We start from the raw sequence: 25862 nt of genomic DNA on the forward strand, positions 1-25862 counted from the left end.
ATTTTGTGCTTTAAAGAAGTGCGAAAATATTTTCTTGTCTTCAAAGTCAAGACGATCACTCCAATAGACTTACGTTCGTCACCAAAGTCTCCTCCATTTTTGTACTGCTAGTAGCCACTGTGTTAGGATGAGAAGAAGGTGTAGTGTAGTCTGTTACAGACTCCTGTGAAGAAAAATAATTCCATTAAAATATCTCCCTTATCTAAATTAGATTTTAAGTTTCTTGGACAGATGTCAGCCTTTCTACAGGAAGAGTTCACCAATCAGCAGAAGTTAAGAATTTCACACCAGTTTTTTCTTAGAAGACACGTCCAGCAGTCCTTGCTTCTGAATTGCTACTGAGGTCAGAAGAATTCTTGGGAGATTACAGTTTGCCTCATGACCTCACAACGTACATCTGGAGACAAGTCAAAATACAGTCTGTAAAGCAAGAATATACAGTGATGTACTGCCTGGGCACTAGACACATTGAACTGTAGTGGCATTACATCATTTGTCACCCAAGATGCTTTAGCCACCTGTGGGCACTTTTAGCCTATTTAAAAAGTAAAATATATTAGCTGAAAGCTTTCTGTAGCTTTAAATAAATCCAGAAATTTCTTGGATAAACCTATGATAAGGCCCTCCAGACTGAAAAGAACACATAGGGATGGTTGCAATTTGCAAAACAATTTTCTTTCCTTTAAGTCCTGCCTCTGAAAGTCACAAGACTCAGTTTCTCTGGATGATGAAGTCTACCTCCTGATTTCTGCACTGGGTAGTGACTTCAAGGAAGAAAAGGGCTGAAGTTTCCAGTCTACCCAGAGGCTTTCCTTGAAGCTTATTTGTCACAGTTAGGTGGACCTTAATGTGCTCAATGAACAAGGTCCACTTTCATGGACCTAGCTGTAGCCCATGGTTATTGCAGTTGTAGGTATAAACTGCCTGATGAAAGTGTCTCATTGATAACACTGCCAGCTCTCTCGAGAATGGCCTACAATGAACAAAAAAGGCACTGGTACTTCTGTGAAGCCATGTTGAGCACTGTTTTTTAGCTCTTGTCACTAGGTATCTACTGAGCGTATTCTGGACAGGTAAACAGGTGTTATCAGAACCTGACCCACAGATTTTGTTAGATAAACGGTGTGACCCTGAATTAACCAAGATCCACTCTCTAGCAAGCACTGCCAACTCCAAAGTTTTGCATGACTGAAGCCCAGAAAAGGCTCTATCATTTTTACAGGGCCAAACACCAAGAAGGAGCTGAAGGACAAATTAGCAGCAGGACTGCTGATGAGTGCCTGGACTTGCCAACACAAAATGATTTTGAAGGCACAAAGCACATAATGCTTGTTTAATTGCATCCAACCAGTATGCTGATGATAAGCTATTAAAAAAGTGCACACTCAATTTACTCCTCAAGCCTATGGCAATATCTCCTAAAAGAGCAATTAAAGCATCAAGATACTAACTGGCAAATAACAAAGAATCTTCCTTAAAACGATGAGCTCATTTTGGTAAAAGACTAGGACAAGCTAAACCATAATGGGGTGAAAAAGGACACAATGTGCACATTGACTTATTTTTGCATTTACGAAGGAAAACAGAACTATTTTCTCCATTTAGTTACTTCCTTTACTTGTTAAACTGGTGAAATACGAGATATACGATGTATACATGCAATGCTGAATCACCCTACAAGGATGAGTTACCTGCTGAATATGCAGATAAGACAATGCTTTAGCCATAAGAACACCACTCCATAAACTGTAGGTTTACCACCATCCTTCATTTACTGGTACAATAAGTCTAGGAATCTGTTAGATATGGCTTATCACCATAAGCTTTTGTAATTCAATTAAAGTGATTCTCCTGTACAACTGTTTTACTGAAGAAACCGATTACTTTATTATAAACTAGTAACAGTAATAACAGCAAAAGCAAAAAGCTGTACATGCTTTTTTGGAGTTATCTACAAGTTATTTGTATCTGAAGAAAAAGAACAGGCAAACTTTTTGTAACTACATACTTTGCCCAAAAAGAGATCACAAAACCTGAAGTGACTTTATGAACAAAAGGGTAAGGCAGACCTCAGAGCTGACCTTGCTATAAAGGATCAGGGTACTATCTGGGATTAATTAGCTATTTGATTTGTTCCTGATTTACGTAAATCACCCAAACCAGAGAGCTTGTCAGATACTCAAAATTTATTCTCAAGTACAGCCTGTGTCCTTCTAGACATTACCTCTGTAAGACTTAGCTGTTATCAACTACCTGTGCAAACATTTCATTGTCATGTCCACAACCAGGTATTGATCGTTCTTGTGATTTGAAAGCTTCAAAAATTTAGAGATGGTAGGGTGGGGAAAGGCAAGGGGTAAGGTATTTTACCCGATTCAGACACTTACACATCAAATTGCCTTTACTCCAAAAATACTGCAAAACCTAAGAGAAACAGCTGCAACTGCTTCGGAGCATCATGCTTATGTTCTAAACTTAAACATCTCACCAGTATGAGTTGGTGTATATTTATACAGTTTCTAAGGTAAAACAGTATTGTACGATGAAATGCACATGCTCTAAGGTGTTTGTTTTGGGATGGATGGGGTACTCTTACAAAGCTTCTGAAGGAGGACAGCTGGCTTGACTTTCACAGACGTTGAAATCCCCAAATACACTAAAGCAAGTGTGCCTTCCTGGAAGCTGAGCAGTAGTCTCCGAGAAGGATGTTAGAGCGTGTCAAAAGAGAAATCATTCAGGTTTGCTAAAACTTCAACACTTGATGTTGAAACAACAGATTAAAGACGTCATCACTTCTTCCCTCATTAATAAGCAATGGAAAGAGTACAAAGACAAGAGAAAGCAGCTGCAATACAGTTCAGTCCAGGAATTCCAAGGCCGGAGCAGTATTTGAACCCATTTTAAAAGCCACTTTAAAAAGTAACAAGACTGGTTTATTCCTGCAAAATCTAGATGAAGCTTATCTTATCCAATAAATCTGCAGCTTGTTGATTCAGCTTCCTTAGAATTAAATATAAAATATGACCACCCCTTTCCTAGAAAAAACTTACTGATGCCCCGGGAACTACTCATGACAAAGGAATTCAAAAGCCAACCTGGAACTGTTGAGACAGCAATGTTTAGGCCTATTATTAAATGCTTCTATTAGCAACTATTTCATGAGGAAATTATTGAGAATTTTCATATCCAGCACAAAATGGAAAGCTTCCTTTCACTCTGATCTTCCCTCCAGAAGACAGAAGCTTGGCGCTTTAATACTGTGGTGGTTCAAAGAACCTTGGCAACCCATGTTTAACTCAGGCCAGAAAAGCATAAAATCCAGACTTCCCTTTTGAAGATCTCATACTTAAAAAATACAATTGTAGAGGGGAAATTATGCTGATTTTAGTAGAGCTACTCTGTATCGAGTTAGCCTGGAGTAATCAACAAAGCTATGTTTCCTATTCTTTATGTGGCTTAGAAGCATCTCCTCCTCTTATCTTGAGCTCTGATCACAGGAGCTTGAAAGACAGTGAGAAAGCACATGACACATACAAAAAGCCTTCTTACCAAATACTTGAGCAAGATGGTGTTTACAGCTCTACACTTCTGATTCTGCATACAAGAAGGGCAGTTTATCCGTTTCTGGTATCAACATAAACCATTCACATCTACTTACAAGATGGAAAGTGCCAGGAAGGATGAGAAATCCCAGCACTGAATTTTCTTACATATTTGCCATTCCACTCAAAGATCAAGTTTGCAACTACCATGTCAGACACAAATATCCTCCTTAACACTTGCTCTGTAACAACACTTCATTGAGATAGCATCTTCTGCTTGCATGACACTTGGCAAAGAACTGCCCAAATTGTCTTTTTTTTTTTGCCAACTGCAGGTGACAAAGAAATTGTGAGTGATCTGTATTTCAGATTCTCCAACTATTAATGCAACTTTTGCAGAGGATCAGTTTTCCTAAATGGCATCAGAAAATTTCTGCTTAAGACTAGGAAAAGGAAGATTGAGACAGCATGCAACAAACTTGAGTCTAAACTCACAAAACTGCTTTACAAACACACAAGCAGCATTTGTCCTTTACCAAAGCAGGTGTAACTTCACTAGTAGCTACTCAAACTGCATGGTTTCTTTACGTTCGAGAGATGACAACCATAGTTCTTGCTCAAGACACAATGCTGCCATAGTGAGAGCAGTCCCCACACAGGTCCTTAGGCAAAAAGGATAGTGCTTCTGCAGATGTTCTTCAGCCAGTGCTATCAATGCACCACAGCTAAGAACTGAGCTATAGAACAATGAATCCCGACAGCAAGTCACCATCTCACTGTTGAGCAGTTACAGAGAAGTCAGGGGAGTTCCACACAGACAACATCCTGAAGGAGTTCTGCAAGGGATACCTTGACAATATCCAAGCCAACAGGAGCTGACATACAGACCCTTTAGGTAAACTGAACGAGCCTCATCCAATGCTTTAGCATATTCCTAGTTTAGAGATTTCTTTTTTCACAGAACAGCACTTAATTCACAGCTTCAGGTCATCCATGCACTCAACCAACCATCGCGCACACTACTACTCCAGTTCTCTGCTGAAAGTCAAGCACTCATCTTGCATATATCACATATATCTGAGTTTACAGAATCTGCCTATACCAGGCTCCAGTGTCACTCTCCGCAGCAAGGCTCAGGACAGACTTTTCACATTCATAAGGCAGCAAAAACGTTTAAAAGCTTCCAAGGTGATCTCTGTACAGGGGTATGACAAAAAATATGTCTCCATACCACTTCGGGAGAACTGTAGTTTCATATCTGCTAGTCAGTGGGCTCTGCTGTCCAGGTAACTACCACCAGCAGGCAACCATCATTGTAATCATATTTTACATCTAGTGCTCAGTAATCTGTCAATATTTTTCTTACCTTTGTGTTTGTTCCAAACTCCGGAGCAGACACAGATATCATTGTTCCTATTTCCGTGCTCAGTTCACTTGCTGCTTTGGTTTCCTTTGTAGTGACAGGTTCTGGACTTCTGACAGAGGTGGGAGATGGCTTCTCCTGTCCCTCAGGCTCTCCCTGTTGGGCATCCTTCACCTTCCTGTTCTTTAAAGAACGCTCTTTCCCAATAGGACCAGGTTTATACTCTTTGTTTTCTACCGGACTCAAGTCTGGAAGCTAAGTTAGTGTTAACTTGTCAGTTATGTCTTCCCCCCCATGTCCTATCCTACAAGAATATTCTAAACATGCTTAAAATGATTTTATTTAAATCTAACAAGGCTTTCCTGAAGGGTAAGCATTTTCTAACAGATAAATCATTTGAGACTAAATTAGCAATATGTACATGAAATGCATTAATTGTGAACACTAGGACTCTAAACCATTGTTTTCAAGCAGTACATGTTTTATGTGAAGTGGTAGAGTTCAACTAAAATAAGATATAGTTCAAACCTACAGAAGAAAGCCAGCTTGACTCTCCTTACAAGAAAAGCACAAGAAAGTATAGAAGTCACAAGATATCTTGATGTATGGATGTTGGCAGCATTTTTCCCTAGCAATTGAGCACTAGGGATATCCAGACAAAATAAAACACCTATGCGCAAGTGTTGCCTTATATTGCAGACACCATGGCTGGAATAACTGCTGCAATTCAGTAGTTCCTTTTAGTGCAGCTGAATTAAAGCAGAATGAAGGGCCTCAGGGAACCCAAATGCTCTGTTGTTTAAATAGCCATATACTTTCTGGCTGAGACTACTCAGCCCATTTCACTACAGAACAGCACAAAAATTCCTTAAAGGCAGTACTTAAAATCCTATTCTTTAAGCTTTGATAGTGGAAAGACAGAAGCTGCTGGTATTGTCTCTATAAATACAAACCAGCTGTTTCAGGAGTAGATGAAGACTCTTTACAATACAATGCCTTTGGGCTTTGGGGAGGGTGGAGTTTCCCAAAGGTATTTGGTCCCGCAGGAGGCCAGCAGAGACTAGCTTTCAGAGGGAAGGAAGAAAACAACAGTAGAAACAGAGCTCTGCAATGCAGCAGTCAGGAATATCAGACCCACCTCACCCCAAATATTTTTTGCTCTAAGAGTTTGCAGAGGCAGAAATTCCTCCAGATACTTTGAGGTCATACTTGGAAAGGTAAATTGCTTTGTTTCAAGTATGGTCCTCTTACATTGCCCATATTAGTCCAACAATACTAACCTCCAATCCTGAACATACGTTTGTATTTAGGCTTCATAGTAAACAATATCACCATGGGGGTGGCGGGTGTGTAGGAATTGTTTGTTTGTTGGGTTTTTTTTGTCATCAAGACAGTTAAAGGATTACAGCCTGCCCATTCAGAAGAGTGGACAAAAATGTTAATCTCCAATGAATTTACCATTTAGTCACACATTTGTCTTTCAACAAAATCTACAGGACTCTTGATAGCTATAACCAAGCAGAAAAAAGGAATTTTCTACACAGTGTAAAGTAGTCTGTCTCTCTATTTATTTATTTAACTTTGGAGCGCAGTATCTTTAAGTGATTTCACAGGGGCAGTTTTAGGCATGCTGCTAGTATATCTGAGATACGGGTTTTGAATGTGCTGGGTTACTACAATTCACCAGCAGTATTAACTACTGCATATTTCTCTGCTGTATGGGGTTTATATTTTGCAATAAAAACCAGCAACTGCAGCATACCCACTGAGTGCCTCATGTAGCAGAAGTTAAATTCATTCTACGTGTGACTGCACTTTCAGATTTCAGCTTTTTTTTGGGAAAAACCTCCAAAAGCAACCAACACAAACACACATCCCATCTTCTAGAAAGACAAAAGGGCTTTAATTACATCAGGACCACTGCCAAATCTCAGACATCAAGAAACAGCTCGTTCTGTAAGTCACCAGCCAAGTTTATCTGCTATAACCATCTCTTTCTGCGAGTAAGAAGCTGGTTCTGAGTGCTAGCGATGCACATGTAAGTATGCATTGGAGGTGGAAATAACAGGAAAGTTATTTCATTAACTTGAAAGATCACTAAGTGTAATCTAAACAACAGGAGGAGAAAGTATTACTCCTTATGAGTGGTAACAATGGAAATAAAAGATGATGATGATTGAATGGAGCCCCTAAATCTCTGGAGGGCAAGTGATACTCTTTTTTTTTTTTTTAAATTGAGATAAGTTTGATTACCCACCCAATCTTCCTAGATTAGTTGCAAAAAAAAAAATTATCCAGACATTTGTGCATTTGAATTTGAGACTTCAAATCAGTGGCTCTAACATTCCTCCCTTTCCAATTTTCCTGCAACTTGATGTATTACTCATCTTGGTAATCTGGCTACAAAACTAAGCAGGGCACCATGCATCATTTAGAGGGGGGCAAGGCAGGCATGGTGGCAGGAAGAACTACTGAAACTGGAGATATAGCCAGGGCAGAAACAGAATGCCTGCTTCAAAACAGCTCTCAAAGCCTGAGCGAAGTAAGCTCAAGAGAAAACCAAAAACTCCAAACTAGAAAACAAAAACAAAACAGTCTCCCAACAAAGCTATCGCAAATTCACAATCCCATCCCTGCTCTTAGCCACATCCCCTGCTCCAAACACAGAACCAATGGGCAAACTCTGCTGGGCTAGGATGTTGTTTACGTACACTTGCTTCCTGAACTGAATTCCCCCTCTTCTCTCCAAGACCAACTCGTTGATTGTTTTAGGAAATATAAAAAGGGGAATGCAATTTTTATAGGTCTAGTCCTAACCGAATGAGTATTTCATTATTTGTAATCTCTTTTTGGCTGAACTTCTTTAAGTTTAAAAGTTTGTACTGAAGATATGACCTTTTACCTTTTGTGCTTTGATGGGTCCAGCCCGAGGCTGTTTCTGTCTTTGCTCTTTCGGTTCTGGTAGCTTGTCAGTGGACTTCTCAGAAAGCACAGGGCCAACTTCATTGTCACTGCCACTGGAAGCTGGGGCTCCAAACTGAATAGTTTCTATACCAAGATCGACTCCACCTTCTTGCCCAGGCTTTGTCCCCTAGTTAAAAGGTAAACATTTAACACATTCCAAGAGATTTCTAGATCAGTACAATGCCACTGGTTGAGAAAAGAGCACAAAATATGCTCAGCTGAAAACCTCTAAAAGGGTACTTTTACTTTCTGCCAGCAAAAGCATTATTTGTGACTGCAACAGATTTGCAAGAGTAAACAATATATGAACATACACCTCCTCCTCCTCAAGTTCCTACTGTTTATACAAGCTCAAGAGTAAGGAGATAAAAAAAGCAGTGGAGAAATACGTAAACAAGATCAAGATGATGAACTGCTGGAGAAGGGGGAGAGGGACAAGTGCAATATCAAAATGTCCAGATTCAGGTTCACAACTTTCTCCTGAAAGTTCAAAAATTAATGTTCAATTCGAGAAGAACAGTAAGAAATTAAAAAATATTTCCAGATCTCCTTATGCAGTTAAAATGGTCTCCTAAGAGAGTTATGTCACATTCTTACAGTTTAACACAATCAACTCAAGACCAAGAAAGCCCAAGAAAACAAAATCACAGGACTTTAAATGTAAAATTTAGAGCTATGCAAATTACATGGGATAAGTAGAGCTAATATAGTTAGAAAGCATCTATTGCTTTTTGTATCTCTGATTTAAGGGACACAAAAAACATTTAGTTCCTTGGAGACATCCTGTTTCTGTCTACATTACTTAACTGTACGCAAGTGTTCACACGCAAACTAAGCAATATTTTTATTTAAAAACCGCACTGAATAACAGCTATCATTAGAATCTGTGAATGACTGAGATTTTATTAAGAGAACAGTTTTTCCATGCTGCAATCATAAAAGTACTGTATCCTGTGTTTCTGTACTATCTCCTGACTTCATGGAATTCTACACATACTAGTTTAAGTATGTGCACGCCTGAACAAATGAATGATCTGTACCCAACCCCAATGAGATATCATTTGGGTAAGCTTCATATACAGCTACTCTTCTTCCCTTCATTCTTACCTCTGGAGATGTAGCTGAACCAAAAGATGTCAAAGGCTTGTTCCAAGCACTGACTGAAGGTGGCTGAGGTGGGCTAATGGGTCCCACTGACAATTAAGAAAGAGAGAGTTTAAAAAAAACCCCAATGTTGCTAAATGCATTTGACTAAAGTTATCAATTGACTGAGAATTAAATTATAGACTTCTTGATTAAATAAGCTTTGATTAAGAAATTGTTAACCCATTCAGCAGTTAACAATATGCTACTGATTTAGCTGCTTTCAAGTGGGGCAATCATCATGTTTGGAAGCATGACCAAGCCCAACAAAACACAGATTCCTAAAGGGAGTGAGAGCTGCTCATTCCTACTGAATGAAGAACATGACAACACAGTAAAATACTGAGTAATATCATACTGCAAAAATCTCTCTTCTGAGATATTCATAGGTTACAACACTGCACTTGGGAATGCTGCCCTCTATTCCCTGTGCAAAATATATTTGCAGGTAGAAATGAGACATTAACACCGAGAGCTGGCAATCAGCATTCTCCAACTAGAACGCTTGCCCCCCACCCCAAATCCAAAAGACACCACTTACATTTTTTGGAGATGTCATTTAGAACTGCTGTAGGAGGCACCTTGTTTTCCCATAATTCAGTTCCTAGACCATTGTGAGCCTGGGTGTTCTGCAGAACTTTGCCTGACACTGTATATTCTGTGCTGGCTGTCCCTCCTGCAGCCTGGTTTTGCGGCTGAACAGAAGCCTGTGGTTGACCTGGAGTCTGCGTTGTACACGGAGGCTGTGCCTGAGCTTGTGCCTGAGCTTGTGCCTGCTGCGCAGCTGCGGCTGCTGCCTGTTGCTGCTGCTTTTTGGCAAATCTGGGTGGGAGCTTGGAATTCTGACCTCGGCCTTTTTCGCTTGATCCTTTTTTGGTCCAAACCTGTAAGCACAAGCCAATTTTATTCTTACAGCTGATAGTCTGTATGGACAACTAATTGTACATTGTGTAGCAGCACAAAGCAAACTGATTAACCCTGTCTTAAAGCAGTTTATTTTTTTAGGGGTATTTAACCACAGGAACAATGATTTCTCATCCATTTTCCTCCTGGAATCAACTGATATACAAGCAATAGTATAAATCTTTACCACAGGATGAAAAATGGTGTTTTCAGTTTGCCAGTTCCACCTGCCTGACAGTGCCCAATCAGGAAGTACAGAATCCTAAGATGACCAAGTGAAAATTAATTTCATTTACTAATTCTGAACAACTTAATATTAATACAACTATCTAGTTATATTTATAAGGTGAAAATATAGCTTCTTTGGAAGGAAGATTCTGCACACTTCACAACATTCCCAGTACTGCAGGGAGCTCTTTCCCATTATAAATGCTGGTCTTGTACCTGCACTGTTTGTTCTTCCTTCTTTCTGCGCTCTTCGTCTTGCAAGCGTTTTTGTTGCTTCTTAGACACCACTTCTGTGAAACCATCATCATTCAAGTTAGATTGGGAGTCTTCAACTACTGTCACTTCAGGGTGATCATCAATGATCACAACACCTATAGAAAAAGGAAAGGTATGGACGCTGCTGTCTTAACAGCTTCAGATGCAGCGCACCAAGCCAAAATCTGCTTTAGAGTGGAAGCCATTTCCCCACATACACAGATGGTGGCTCTGATTAAAGGTAAGCTGCTGCTTCAACTTGCTGTTGAGTTTGAAGACAAGGAGTTAATCTTTAAGAAGTGAAAAATTGGAGGTTCCTGTACAAGACTGTCCAGGAAATAAAAACTGAAACATAATAATGAACAGTCTTCCCGAATATTAGCTGTAAGCTTATCAGTGATATCCACTGCCTTTGCTTACGAAGGTTAAGCAAATTAACGTGTGGTGGAAAATGGTCTGAATGACAGAGTTAAGATCAGGTGATAGAACAAAATTGTTCTTATCTATACATAAAAACACACAATGAGATTTGCCACCTTTTAAAGGCAAACACATAGTTAATTAGACATGACAAAGGTACCAAAACTCAAGTACACAATTATTCTGGTGTTTTAAAAAAAAAAATCACCTTTCCTCTTTTTTAAGTTTTCAAACATCTAGCTCTATATGCAGCAAAGCTAGCAGGATTACAAATTCTTGTTAGCATATTATCAATACATACTTGCGTAATTATTAAGATCAAATTGAGACAAGGCATCCACTTTTTCCTTAGGCTTCTTTGCACCAGCCTTAGGTTCTTCTCTCTTTTTGCCACCTGCATCCTTGGTGCTCTTTTGTCCTGCAGCAGTAACACCTCCATCCTCCTGATGTAAAGAGTTGCTGTTGGCGGGATCAACACTAGGCACAGTTGCTGTCTGCTCTTCAAATGGCCTATATTAGAAAATATTTGAGAAAATTAATGACCAGCCACAGAGAACACTCAGAAAGGAGCTAACAATCTAATGCAGATCACATTATAAGGCTCCAAGTGTCTACTGTGCAACTTCTTAGTAGGCTCCAGACTTTTACTTTCAGCTCCTCAATGCTTAAGGAGCAGAAGGTTAACAGCAAAAGCTGTTTTGGGGACATATTGAACACTCTGCTGCCAAAAGGAATCACAGGAAAAAAAGCATAATTTTAAGGTCAACTCTGGCTTGGTCTATGTACTCCAGTAAAGCCTTCCATGGAAAAAATGGAACAGAAGCTTACAGTATCTAATGTGAGCAAATAAAAACAAGGTACAATATACTCGCTCCACAGGCTCACTTGCCAAAAGCTATCTGAAGCCCTAAGAATCAGATTTGCAGCATTCTGACGTTGCTGTGGAACCTGGAATACCCAACTTTTGCTTCAACATCACCTTTAAGTGACTAGCCAAAGAAACTCTTAAGAGTTTTAACTCAGAGGTAAGAACACCGATCACAAGTTTTTAAGCCCAGGCAAAACCTGAAGTTAGAATATAGCAACCTACAAGCACCAGGAGTCCTAGAGTACAGGGTAGGCATTCAATGAAGAAATGTCTGGTCCTGCCTCCCACTTATCAGACTACTGTGCACTGTGGCTACAAAACAGTGGGCAAACAGTAACATTAGATAATTACCAAGTTTCAATTAATTTTAGCCTATTGAGAAACAAAACTTAGTCTCAATGGCAAGCATTTCTCAACTTGCTCGACTATGTTAGGTGATCGATCTAAGAATACAAAAAGCCAAATGCAATGCAGCAATCTATGCACTAAACTGCAAAACTCGTCACATTAATATTTCAGCTTGCATCCAAATCTTGAGAAACACAGCTCGACTCTGAGAAACAGGACTGCAATTTTTATTTAATTAGGCTTTAACACTGTGCATACATATAAGAACACTCTGCTCTTAGCTCCATGTTCCAAGTGTCTGTAGACAAACAGAAAAAATAGAAAGTACACAGCCACAACTGCACGAGTTTGTCTAATTCTCTTTTCTGTCAGTTATTACAAATCTAAAATGACTATTAATGATTTTGAACCACAAGAGGACAACAGAAGACTAAGACCATATGTGCTTCCTTACAGAAGCTGGTACTCACCCTCTTTTTCCACTTCTAGGTGGAGGACCACTTCGCCTTTCACTCCTAGGCCCTGAGAAGTTCCTCCCCGGTTTAGCTGGCCCATTGTTGCCACGTCGGTTTTGACGGTCTATTCCAGGCCGCTGACTAGAGAAACTTCTCTTGGCTATTTCCCTTTTTGGAGCTCCAGCGTTTTCTCCTGCCTTTGCAGCCACCTGTGCTGCTATATCTGCTGTTTTCTTCTCATCCCTCTCCCGCCTCTCGTTGAAGTCGCTGCTTTCTGAGGCTGTTTCCCACTCTTCATTCGCCTGGTCTGAAGAATTCTGGTTGGACAAGTCTGGTGTCTTACTTCCTGACACATCCAGAGCAGTGTTGGAGGGCTCACTAACTGCATTACTAACTGTGGCACTTGTTGATGAGTTGGTTACCGCCTCATTTATCTTTGATGCGGCCTCTCTTTCTTTTAGGCGCCTAAAGCGTGGTGGCTTATCTTGCCTTGGAGGTCGAGCAGGCCTTTGTCTTCGTGGCCTCTCTCTATTTGGATCAAACTTTCTCTCAAATTTTGGAGGTCTTTTATCAACTGATATAGGACCATAATGTTCATTTCTTCTTGGAGGCTCCCCATCTTCTGGTTTAATGATGTCTGTTTGCCTAGGGTTCCACTGATTGTCTCTGTAGGCTGGTCTCCTTATTGTAGACGGACGTGGAGGACGCCCACCAGGATCCCTGCCACCACGTCTATACATTCCCCCTCTGCCTCGTCTAGAAGGCTCTCCTTTAGGAAGAAATCCTGGTTTGGGTTTGTTCTCATCATCTCTTATATATGTTTTTTCTAGGGATCTGTTGTCTACTCTGATACTGTTTTCAGGTTTGAACGACAGGGGCTTTGGAGGCTTCTTGCCATCAGCTCTCTCTTCTCTTTTTGGGTGCTTGCCTTTGATTAGGCTGTCTTTGTCCGAAAGCAGTGTGTCACTTGCACTTTCGTGAACTTCGCTGTCAGAATCTGTCTCTGAACCATGCTGTCGCCGCCGTTTTGGGATTACTTCAAAGTCAGAACTCTCGCTACGAGTTTCACTCTCTTCTCTTTGCCTAACCGGCCCTGAAGGCACATGGTCTGATCTAGGCTTAGGATCTCTGTAGTGTGGGTACTCTCTATTATGGCCTCTACTGCCCCGACCACGTCCTCCGTAAGAACCCCTGTAGCTACGACCTCTAGAATAATACTCCCCACGACCTCTGCCTCTGTATCCCTGATCTGGGAACCAGTCTCTATCCCTAGCCTCTTTCCAGTATGTCCTAGGTGGTAAGCCAGGCTCTCTTTTTACTGGTCTGGTTTCTAAGCGTGGTTTCTCTACAACCTCCTTGCTAGCTACCTTCTCAGTCTGCTTTTCTTCCTTCACTGCAGAAGCTGGCTGCTGAACGTGTGGCTGCTGCTGTGCTGCTGGTTGAGCAGGCGGCTGCTGCTGTACTGCAGGGGGAAGCTGTGGAGCAGCAGGCTGGGCAGCTGGTAGCTGCTGCTGGACTGGAGGTGTGGGTGGCTGAACCGGAGCTTTAGCTGCAGTCTCAGTTTGACCGCTCTCCTGGCTCGCTGGTGTCGGAGCAGCATCCTGGGTTATCTTCTTAGCCAGAGGAGCGCTGCTGGAGGCGGATGTCTCTGGCTCAGCCTGAGGCAGTGGCACCTGAGGTGCTTCCTTTTTGTCACTTTTTTCAGACTTGCCAGGTTTTTCACTAGCTGTCTTTTCTCCTTCTTTCTCCTTCCTCTGCTCACGCTCTTCTCTCTGTTAAAAAAGCACAGGTTTTTTAATAGGACCCGATCTTCTTACTGGTCTATCACCGCCTTCATCTCTCCTGCCATAACCTGGCCTAGGACCCCATCTTGTTTCAGACTTAGGTTTGAAAGTTTTTTCAGGTTTTGGTCCTTCTGATGTTCTATTATTGATCAAAATTTCTTTTTTTGGCTTAATCTCAAGTCTCTCAATTGCCTCCTTTGTCTCAACAGGCCTGTTATTTAATTTAGGGATATTTGTTGCTGTCTCATTCCTCTGGTCTTCTGACTTCAGAGAGTGACTTGAACCATGGGAAATGCTTCTCTTTAGCGAAGAGTGACTTTCCCCCACAGGCATCAATTCTTCCGGAGAGCTATGTGTAACTTTCTCATTCACTCCTTCAAAATTAACTGCTGTGTTAGGTGTGTCAGTTTGGAGAGGTTGTACGTCTTCCAAAGGCCTGCTTGGGAACTTTTGTACCTCCACCTCTCCTGATTCTCTGAAAAAGTCTGTCTTTGGATGAGAGTCCAACTGGTTGTGTTCTACAGGATAAGCAGTGGCAGGGACAGCAACTCGTTCTTGCTCCAAGTGTGCCTCAGACCTAAGCAGCAAGCAATTAAGAATGTTAGGGTGGGGAAAAAAATTTTACTCACAAACATTTACTTAAATCAAGTATTTTCTATTTCTATGAAGGATTAAGGTCAGCTCAAGGAAGTAACAGTTATTAATCTTTATAGTGGTTGCTAGTTGTAGGGGTCAATATCCTGATTAAGAGTTCAGTATCAAATGTACAATTAGCTTTAGGAATCTGCTATTGTTAATGCTATATACGCAATTTTAAATGAAGCCTCCAAGTTAGCAGGCTACTATAACAAGTATTACCCAGACAGCAGTACAGCAAAAAGAATTTTTGGGTACTTTTAAGATGTAGAGGAAGCCTTCCTGACCATTCATCATGCAGCAAAGGTCAAAAGTGACTGTCTTGCTTTACACCACTTGTGCTTAACACACCACTTTTGAAAATAACATATGTAAGACAGAAGTTCTCTGATACAGGGAGAGCAGATGGAGAACAGGACAACGCTACAGAAGTGTTCTACAAAACTGAAAATTCAAAATATTATGGCAATCACCATTCATCAAATTAGATTAAGGATCCTAAACAAGGGGTAAATTGTCTTTCTACACCCCACTACAGAGCAGGCATGTCTTTTGTTTTATACAGCAGTGCCAAGTACACTGCAACCCCCAGCCACAACTCCTTTTAAAGTTTTGTGTGAAGAGCAGCTATAACTCAGTCAATTTAAACTGTGTTTTGCAACGTAAGTTATGCAGCCAAGCATGTAAGTATGTATGGCTTGGAGAAGTGACACGCAGGAGTATGTAACTCAGGCTTACCTCAAATCATCAGGCTCTTCTAACGCTTTGGAAGGAGAACTAGATTGCTGAGGTTCTGCATGGGGGTATGGGTCTGACCCCCACATCATGCGGGGCTCTGACAAAGGAACAGTGTGCTCTCTTGCTGAGCGAGCTATATGTTCAAATGAATCTGAACTAGTTGCTGATCCCTCTATCTGGTCTCTTCTCATCAGTGGTTTGGGAGGCATAATTCCTGTGACAGATTTAAGTTCAACAATTGAAACCAGTTTAATATTAGCAAAGAAACCTACCTCAAGACAAACAAAGCATATCAGGAGGTACTGAAGAATGCTATTCTCTCTCCTCCGATCTCCTTCCCTCTGTACCTTCCGTTGTTGAAACCAAGTGTCTATTCGCTGCCAGTTGACCTCAGAATGACTAAATCATATTCACCACTAGTACCCCGTGTACCAAAAAAAGGAAAAGCTGTCTGCTTCCACTACAATGGGACAAACCAGGTCTGTAGACCTGTAAACCTGGATGAAGTTTCTGATGTAAGATCTGAACAGCAAAAGGCAAGATGAGTGTACACACAGGTGTTTTTTTTATACTCTATTAAGGACTCTGGGTCCTTTTTTTTTTGGTAACATTTTAAAGAAATTCTACAGTTTTCACTGTCTTTGCTTAGCCTGCCATTTCCTCTGTTCACTCCTTGCACTCATTCAGGATACCCATTCCCTTGTTCATTAGCTGGGTAAGTATCTCCGTTACGTCACATGCCAGACTTGTATTATTTATGCACAATAGCTTTCCTAACTGCAAGTCAGATGGCCATTCCACAAATTAAAAAGGACTTTGTAGTGCCAAGAATCTAAAACCATAAATTTACTAAGACTCTAGAGGTGCTAATACATAATATAAAAATAACAAAATTTCATGGGTTTTTTTAATAAGCAATGTAGTATCAAGTGCTAACATGTAATGAAACATAAATGGTAAATACACTATTTTTCTCAGTTCAACCTAACCCATGCCAGCTTTAATATCTGTAACAAAGTAAGGCTTATGCTGACATTCTGAATACATCCTTAACTGTCACTAACATGCCTGCAATACAGAAGAAAGCTGTGATTTTACTTTATAGTCAAAGATATACATTGACACATGACTATAATTTTTCCAGTATTACTAAAATCTATTTTGTCTCACACAATGAAATAATGTAGTTTTCTTTTTAAAAAACCCACCCATTTGCTGTTACTGTACACAGTGTGGTTAGGGAAAAAAACCAAGAAAGTTCAGCAGTCAAAAAAATGCTACCGGATTTTACCTGGATGAATAGGAGGCATATCCATTGCAGGTCTTCCTGACATCATTCGTGGGTCCATGTAAGACTGCATCATAAGCCACCGTGGATCAAAGCCCATTGAAGCTAAATGCTGAGGATGTGGTTGCATGGGCTGGTAAAGGGGTCTATGCTGGGGAGGCGGGACAGGGCCACTAGAAGGCTGTGAGGGAGCAGACTGTGGAAGGACACCTTGCTGTTGTTGTTGCCACTGCTGCTGTTTCATTTGCTCCTGTATAACAGAAAGTAATATTACACAACTTCTTGTTAAGATGAAGACTTGAGCAGAATTCAAATAACCCTTGGAAACAACAAGTACAGTTATCTCCAGGACACTAATCATTCTGAAAATTAATCGCAACCATGCATCAGGAGAAAAGGGGGAAAACCAGACTGGACAATTTAGAATAGCTACGGTTTTGCTAGTGTTCAGCTGAGACACAGAACAACCTATAGTTTGTGCATGTCATTAATTCAAAGTGCTCTTCAGACCATAGGACCCAAGTCCAAATTACGTTTGAGTGTGTCACACCCTTTACGGAAAAGCTGCAGAAACAATGATCAAACTTCAGGTTCCACAGGTAACCACAGGGCAATGCTCTACTTCAGCAACTGATGCAAAAACCGCCCGTTTTAAAAGCCTCTCTTGCCTTCTGCTCACTTACATGCTTTGCAACTGACAAGAAGTGCTTCATGCAGTACAATTCCTGCCAATACCACAGATGTTATAGAAACTGGAAACCAACAACTTAAGCTTTTTGAAACTTCTGTGGTCACGTTCTTATTCAGAATGAGGTAGAAGATATTATTCTTTTAATGAACTTCCTTCTTTTAATGAACTGGTTAGTTACCTGCTGCCTCTGAAATCTTGGTGGTAATGATTTCTGGAACTGTTTAGAATAGCCCGAGGAAACAGCAGGACGAGGCTGAGATCCTGAGTCTGGCTCACTCTCATGAGTCACCTGTGAAATCTCTTTCTCATTCCGACTACTATCTTGTCGGGTAAAGACTGCTTGATCTTCTGAAAAACACACACGTGGGAGACAAGAGTGAATCTTAAAACTATGATAATTTCACCAGAATGTCAGATAAAGGATGTTCTAAAATGAAAAGTCTGCCTTCTCTAACCTCCTCTAACCTCACAGTCTTAGTTTCCAAAACCAGTAAAGGCAAAAAAAAGTTAAGAACAACCCCTCAAAAGAGAACAATTGTTGTTAATACATCTCTCAGTGTCCCTTTTAAACTCAAATATACCGGGTAATCAACCACTGGCATTCAGCTTGTAACTATTATGTGATTCAGGCAGTGCTGTATCAATGCTACCATATTACATTTGAATCAATTTTTTTTTATGAACAACGTTTGATTTTACAGTCACTTTTATCCACTTAAAGGATAACACAACCTTATTAAGCATAGTCTAACAGTTCTCTTGTGGCATTCAAGTTCCACTACAAAAAATGCACTAAGTTTAAATACGTACTCTTTGTGTCTACTTCTCTAGGCTTGCTGAAAGAACAGAATAGCTGAAATAATTTACGTTGCTTTTTAGCAACACAAGTTGCTGACCCTCCTTTAGCATGAAAAGAAAGCCTGCTTTTCTTCTGCATTCTTCAAAGTCCAGCCTAAATCACAGAGCCCAATTTTTCCTTTAACCTTTTGATAAGTTGGGCAAACAGGTCTAGCTCAAAGAGCAGTTAGCAGCTATTATGTGCCAGGAAAATAAATGGTCTAGATGCACTCGGTTAATTAGGTATGCAAATTAGACTCCTAGATTACAACTGTGCTCTGTGGCTCAGCTTTAAGACAGACAACTCCTACTTGCGTGCAAGCATACCTTTTTCTTCTTTGTTATTCCTGGTTTCACTTTCTTGTTTTTCTACTACAGGTGTTGCCACAGGTTCTACAGGCTCAGGCACCTCATGTGCTGGTTTCTCTTCTTCTTTCTCTTTCTCATTCTCCTTCTCTTCTTTCTCCAACTCCTTTTCTTTCTCTTTCTCCCTTTCTTGCTCTTTTGCCTTCTCCAGTTTTTCTTTTTCTTCTTTTTCCTTCTCCCTTTCCCTCTCTTTTTCCTTTTCCTTCTCCCTCTCCCTCTCTTTTTCTCTTTCTCGTTCTCTCTCCCGCTCCCTCTCCTTTTCCCTCTCCTTTTCCCTCTCCCGCTCCCTTTCTCTCTCCCTTTCCCTCTCCCGCTCCCTCTCTCTCTCCCTTTCCCTCTCCCTCTCTTTCAGAGGGTCTTCCCGGGAGGGTTTTGTCACACAGCCAAATTTCTCATTTAACCGTTTTAGCTTTTCGGCACAAGCTGCTTTTCGCTGTTCTTCCATTCTTCTTTCTTCCTCTTCTCGCCGCTTACGGGCTCGCTCAACTGCGGCGGATATCTCTGACTGCTGTCTTCTCCTCTGTTTCCAAATTTCATCTTCATCTGGTACTGGTTTAGGGGGAAAGGGTCCCTGCCTTCCAGGTCCAACCTGGCGATCAGGGGGAGGAGGGTGCTGCAATATTAAAATCAGTTATGTCAAGTTGAGCATGTATTATATAAACAGCTAGCTGAAATATTATATTTAACTATTTGTCAACACATGTATTTGCATGGCACCTTTAAAAAGCAGATCTAGAAGAAAAAGCAAGCCCCCACCTTCCTGCTCCAGTTCAGACTCATGCAACCTGAGCTTGGAAAGGAGAGGTAAAGATTCAGTTGGGCTCATATCACTCCTCCTCCCCATCACTAAGGCAAAGTGACAGCAAAGATGACAAACATCTTCTAGATTTAGTTACAGGCTGCTCTATATCACAGAGACTCAGGGCAGATCTCAGACAAAAATCCCCCAAGGAGCCAAAGAAATTCAAGGTAGCTCAGGATAACAGAGATTTTAATAAGGACTGTTGAAAATTGGTAAGAAGCTACTATGTACACATTTCATTTGAGACCTCATCTCCTCGTCTGCCTCGGCAGCCAGCCCTCCAGCACCGTTCCCATGTCCCTGTCCTCTCTAGTTCCCAAATGGGGCTGGACAACTGAAAGCTCTTGAAGTTCTCATGCATTTCATATGCCACTTATAAGATGGGGCTGCTTTACACAATTAGCAGTACTGCTGTGTTGGGGTCCCATTCTCATTGGCCCCAGGCACTACGATCATTTTACTTGTTAAAAAAAAGGCTTATCCCTATGTGAAGCATATTTTGTCTTTTTTTAGTCTAAATCCCTCCACCACAGCATTAAAGAATTTAACTCAAGGAAATAAGGACAATTCCAATCTTTCTTACCGGTGGTAGAATAGATTTTGGATGAAGAGCAGGACCACCTCTTTCATGTATAGAAGGCTGTGCTGGACCCCGATCCTATTGAATCAAACACAGTACCAGGGTTAAGCAAGCTCATAACAACAGTCAAGCTGACAAATTTTAGATTTACTGTTTTCTACTGCATTAAGATAGTACACCTAGTGAACCATCTGCATATGATCCAAATTTGCATGCAAAACAAGGGCAAGAACATTTCCACTTTATGTACTGAGAGCTAAACAATTACTTTAAAAATTCACACATCCAAATTTCAGAGTTTATGTTACTGCACTGTTTTTCCTCAGATTCAACGTAGCATCAAACCCTGAAAGGCAACATGATCTTTATATAGAGAAAGTGCAAGTAAAACCAATTCAAGATCTCCTATCTTCACTATTACTGGTGTCAAGAGAAAACATTTCTGGGAAATTTTCAGATAAAGTCAACAGTAGCTTTTCCGGGGGGGAGGGGAGACGGGACACGACCCAAAAACCAGAGCTGAAGCAGGCATAAGCTGAGATGGTTGCCAATCTTCTTCTACCAGAGGATAAACCAATAACCAAAATGGCTGAGCTGATGAATTTCTACATGGTCTGTATAAAATCTATCCGCCTGAGATGTCAGAAGTGAGCTAACATACTACTGCTAAGTTGCACTGAAGAAAGTGGGTCACAAAACTAAAAAAAAAAACCCACACCCAGGAAAAATGCATGGGACAACTGGGCACCTATTTACTCTGTGCCACTATAAAACATGATAGACACCAGAACAGTTTCATTCACTGTTACAGGGATGGACAGACAAGAGTATCGAGTTAAAGCTTGTCAGCTGAGTCACAGTAACTGACACAAGAGTTCTCACTCCCTCACAACTGTGGATTAGAACACGCTAGATAAAGATGTGCTATTTTTATTTTGCGACCAGAAGCAGCTAAGTTGACTAAGCAGCACCCGATCAGTTACCACAGCTCAGATAAACAGTAGCTAATGCTTTCACTCACGTTCATAACCTTAATTGACCTGACAATTTGGAAAGACACTTGAGTCGGACCCCTCCTGGCAAGGCTGTTGCCAGAATAGCTGAAGAGAAGAACACACAAACCTGATCAAGCTGAGAGCTTTTGCCGTAAGACCCTTTGGTTGCTGCTGTGGAAACCTGGGTGGCAGACTTAGCACTCGTCTGTTCTTCTGCTTCCTTCTGGCCATCAGGACTCTGGGAATCTTTTGATGGTGTTTGTTCATCACTATGTGCAAAGAAATAAGAAAAATGGAAGGTGTACTCCACAAAAGTATTTGGTGATTTATCTTCTATCCTCAATGCTTCTTATCAAGAGTGAAATTTCCTCACAGCAAGGATCATTCCTATTACATGCCCAGCTGACTGGAGTCTGCAGGCAGTTATGCAATTTAATACGGTATTAAATTACTGGAATAAATGTTATTGGAATGAGTACTTGCACTCATTTCATTCAACCTTCCCAAAAGCTAAGCTAGCTAAGTGGCATTCACACCTAATTGGCAACACCAACTCACCCACTTTCCTTCTCTTTTTGACTACTTCCTTGCTCATCATCATCACTGAAGTTGAGCTGCTCAGTGTAATCCACTTCACTCTGAGCACCTGATACATAAACAAATATTCAATTAATCTTTCAGAAAGATTCAATTTACAAATAACAGAAACCATTAATCTGATGTTCTTACCTGCCCAGCCTTCATCAGCCTCAGCATCTAGATTATCAAATTTATCAAGTTCTTTAAGTTCACTAGCACTAAGAATAGATGGGCGCTCAATAGGTTCTGAACACCATGAAGGTGGTCCTCTTCCCCTTGGCCCTCTAAAAAAAAAAAAAGAGAAATGAAGGCCACTGTCACTATTTATCCAGCAAAATGACTAGATAAAAGGTCAACTTGTATGACCATTATTTGAAGTATACAGTACTGTTCTCTCAAATACAGTATAAATGTGAACTATCATCCATACGTGCGATTGTTCAAACAATTACTGATACACCACCAGATGGTTCTTTATGGAAGAGAATGATTAGATGCTATAGCCTTGCTTGCAAACTTCACAAACAAGCAAACATCAGCTGACAGTAGAAAACCACATGCCTTGTAGCTTTCAAACAACACACTGCATAGATCTGGCATCCTTATCACCAATTTATCCACCTCGGAGATATTTCTTTATACTTCTCATGCTTTCGCGCTGTCAAAGGTTCTGTACCTTCTCCCTACTCCCACACTCAATTTCTCCCAGTCACCCCTCTCAGCCTTTCTGTCCTCTTCCTGATCCCAACCACAGATCACCTGTGTCAAAGTTTGTACCCTACTGCCTATGGCATCCCCTATTTCCTCATGCACGTGCACAGCCATCCTCAACTACGGAGAAACGCACAGAGAGGAGGAAAACTAGTTTTATAATGCATTACAGTTCTACTTTAATTGGAGAGCAGTAGAGTTGAGAACCAGGAATTAACTACTTTCATTATAACAATAGAAGTGTCCTTTTACGGGCAAAATACTGGTTGAAGTTTCAAAAGTGTCCCCAAGTGACTCCTGCTCTTCCCAATCAAAAACCCTGTAATGTGCAGAATTCCCTCAAGTTTTGCAGTTGAGTTGTCAAACACAAACCACTCCATGGCACTGCTCCACACAAGCCAAACTTGCGAGACTAACCAGCGGCAGTTCTTACGCAGTGTACAATCATAATCAAGACAGTGCAAATTTTTTTTTTTTCCCTTTTTTTCATTGAGTCACAAAAAAGAGTTCATACCTACACAACAATAACACTTGCAAGGTTTCTTACCTGCTAGGCTCAGAATTGGGAAACCTTGTTGGACCTTGCATGGAAGGAGGATATGCCATTCTAGGATACTGATTAAACATCTAAGAAAGGTTTAAAAACAGGAGCCATTCGTTAAAAAATATCATTGCATTAAGCATACTGAGATCATCAAAGGAATCACAAAGGAAGTAAAGCAAGACTCTTCACTCAAGACAGTATGCTTAATATCACAAGTGTGTGACATCAAGTCACCAAGGTGGAGTGATTACAGGGGTTAATCAGCTCCTGACAAGTTCAAACTCAGTGTAGCAGGAGCAGCAACAGGTAGCCACATCCTTTAAGGAGTTGGTTGCAATCCCACCCTCCTAGCAGAACTGCTAAGCGTTCTATGGAGGGAGGAGAAAGGGGCATAAGGAAATCACACTAGCCAATAATCAATCCCTGCTGCTTAAAAACTTTTCACATAACCATCACTTACATAAGGTGGCATCATTGCTCTGTACTGAGACGAGATAGGTGGTTGCTGCTGGCCATTCAGCTTGGGCTGAGGGACCTGTGGTAATCGCACATCCCTCTTCTCTGCTGCCTTCTGGCCATCATTTTGTTCTGCTGGTGTAGCATTACCATCTTCTTGTCCAAGAGCCTTAGCTTCTTGATCGGTTGGAGAACTGGGCGAGTTGCCCTTATTACCACCTTCTCTCCAAACAGTAGCATCTGCATGGACAGAATCAGTACGAGAAAAAACAAGAACAGACTTTATATTACAGATTTACAGACAGGCATGATGAAAAACACATTCTTCCTACCCATTTTTCAGTGATACAGTGATCTATGCAGACACACATTCATACTTGGTACTGAAACAAGCAATGGCCACTTGAAAAAACAGAGGCTGTTTTCTAATCCTCTTTGGCTCTACATCCAGCTGTGTTCCTGAAGGGTAAGAGTCAAATTTATAGACTGCTCTAGTTGTCCTACTTACCTTACAAAACACAATGCAATTTGGGAAAGATACTGATAATAGCACAGGAGAGAAAACAGATTTAGCTGTGGTAAGTGAGCCACTGTCGACTCAGTGTGAAGACACTGTCAAGGGAAAGATCAAGCTTCATAAGCAGCAAAGGCCTTATGAAAGGCCTACCACGAAACTCTCAAGCAGCTCAAAATGACATATACCTGCGCATTATCTTTCTAAGTGAAGACAGGTATCCAGAGTCTGGCTTGTATCTCTATCTCATAAGGACGGAATAGAAGCGATGAGGGCTGTACTTCTGGGTGTGAATGTCTAGCAAAAAGTCCAGGAAAAGTAAGTGACTTTAATGACCTATCACTTGTGCCAGGCAGTTCATTCATTCAGCAGTTTCTGCCCACAGAGCACAGGTTAAGGCAAAAAAAAGAGTAAACTTAGCAGCAGTGCTCAGATCCATGGGGACCAACAAAAATTCACAGATATACACTGTAAATAATGTTCCTTTAGGGGTGCAAACTCTTTAAGCGGTGTTAAACTATGCTCCTAAGTATCCACTACAGTTCTTGACTTATCTTTGCTGGGGAGCACAGCTGCTAAAGGGGCAGTACTTGCCAAGCTCGTTTAGCCTTCTGCTGTCAGACCTGAAAGAAGGGCTTAATATAGTATGTACAGTGCTGACCAAAACTATAACTGCCTGCAGGAGGCCGGAACAGACATGCGTAGTTATTTTCCCAATTTGATGTTGAACATCTCTCGAATTTCTCGACAACTTATTCTTCACATCAAAATCAAGTTAGGACGTGAACAAGCATATGGCCTCAGTCTGCAAGACGTGATTAAAACAAATTAAGGAAAACTGATGCCTGTAACAGAAAGGAGTTAGGGATTCCCTGAGAGCCCAAGCCCTCTAAAAGCAGTGCACATTTTGTCTATCACTGGCACAAGGTAGTGCCACCTACAGTGCAGGAAAGGATCCCTAGTCCATCAAACCTCTTAAAAAAAAAATTTTTGAGGACGAAAGGAATCTTGTTTCTCACTGGCACAATCCCAAATGCCTCCCCATTAAAAAGATTCAGGGAAGCAATACACATTTCTTCACTGAGACATGTAAAGCCAGCACTGTTATGGCTGTTTCCACCAGATCTAACCCCCCACAGCTGAAATACATCCAGCTAGTCAGAGCACCTCAGCCATGAGCTAAAGATGCCTTAGCCTTTCAAATCACACTCCACTCTTTTGGTATCCTGTAGATTATTCAGGCTACTCCTTGAGTACTAACCATTTAGGGACAACCCTAATGATGATTTGTATAATTAGTTAACATTAGGAGATTTCTGTAAATACATATTTTACTGTTGTGACACCTAGCAGCTGGAAGTAAGAAAATTCCAGTATTGTGCAACTAACAAATGTTCCTCAGAGCACAAGCACAACCACTAGGTTGGGAAAATGGAAAGTGAACTACAGCATAGGATTAAATACCCTATTTTCCACTCACCAGTAAAGCAGAAGAAAGCCCCAAAAATCTCCTTCTTCAGTGTAGGAGTGTTTTGATTAAAACAATCAATTTACTGATTTATTTTGTACAGGGCGCAAGTAATCTTGTAATAAACGAGTTCCACACAAACCCATGCAATTTCACAAAAATTTGTAGTATATACTTACTTTGTGGTCGCAAGTTGGGTCCTGATCCATGGAGCTCTTCAGGTGCATCTTTCTCTTTGCCTGACTTTTCTTGATCCCCAGCTGCCGGCAGACTGGGGAACTCTTGCTGGAAATAACTATTTACCGGAATAGCTGGACCTACACAGTAAGATATTCACAAAGTCACAATTTTCTGTAGTCAAAACAGTTCAGAAAGTGATAAAAG

At 40.9% G+C, this 25862-nt stretch overlaps 1 protein-coding gene across 1 annotated transcript in view; it reads right to left on the minus strand.

Moving 5' to 3' along the window:
• PRRC2C (proline-rich coiled-coil 2C) overlaps positions 1-25862 on the minus strand; it is a 55012-nt gene that overhangs the window by 21315 nt on the left and 7835 nt on the right. The window contains 20 exon segments of the mRNA XM_009587426.1: positions 74-163; positions 4909-5160; positions 7808-7996; positions 8977-9062; positions 9554-9896; positions 10360-10514; positions 11120-11328; positions 12505-14032; positions 14123-14850; positions 15648-15861; positions 16939-17185; positions 17805-17965; positions 18791-19442; positions 20215-20289; positions 21334-21475; positions 21765-21852; positions 21936-22069; positions 23044-23123; positions 23501-23736; positions 25658-25789. Coding sequence (XP_009585721.1) covers positions 74-163; positions 4909-5160; positions 7808-7996; positions 8977-9062; positions 9554-9896; positions 10360-10514; positions 11120-11328; positions 12505-14032; positions 14123-14850; positions 15648-15861; positions 16939-17185; positions 17805-17965; positions 18791-19442; positions 20215-20289; positions 21334-21475; positions 21765-21852; positions 21936-22069; positions 23044-23123; positions 23501-23736; positions 25658-25789 — 5741 coding nt within the window.

The sequence above is a fragment of the Fulmarus glacialis genome, unplaced genomic scaffold, assembly GCF_000690835.1.
Source record: "Fulmarus glacialis isolate BGI_N327 unplaced genomic scaffold, ASM69083v1 scaffold27780, whole genome shotgun sequence".
Taxonomy (NCBI): domain Eukaryota; kingdom Metazoa; phylum Chordata; class Aves; order Procellariiformes; family Procellariidae; genus Fulmarus; species Fulmarus glacialis.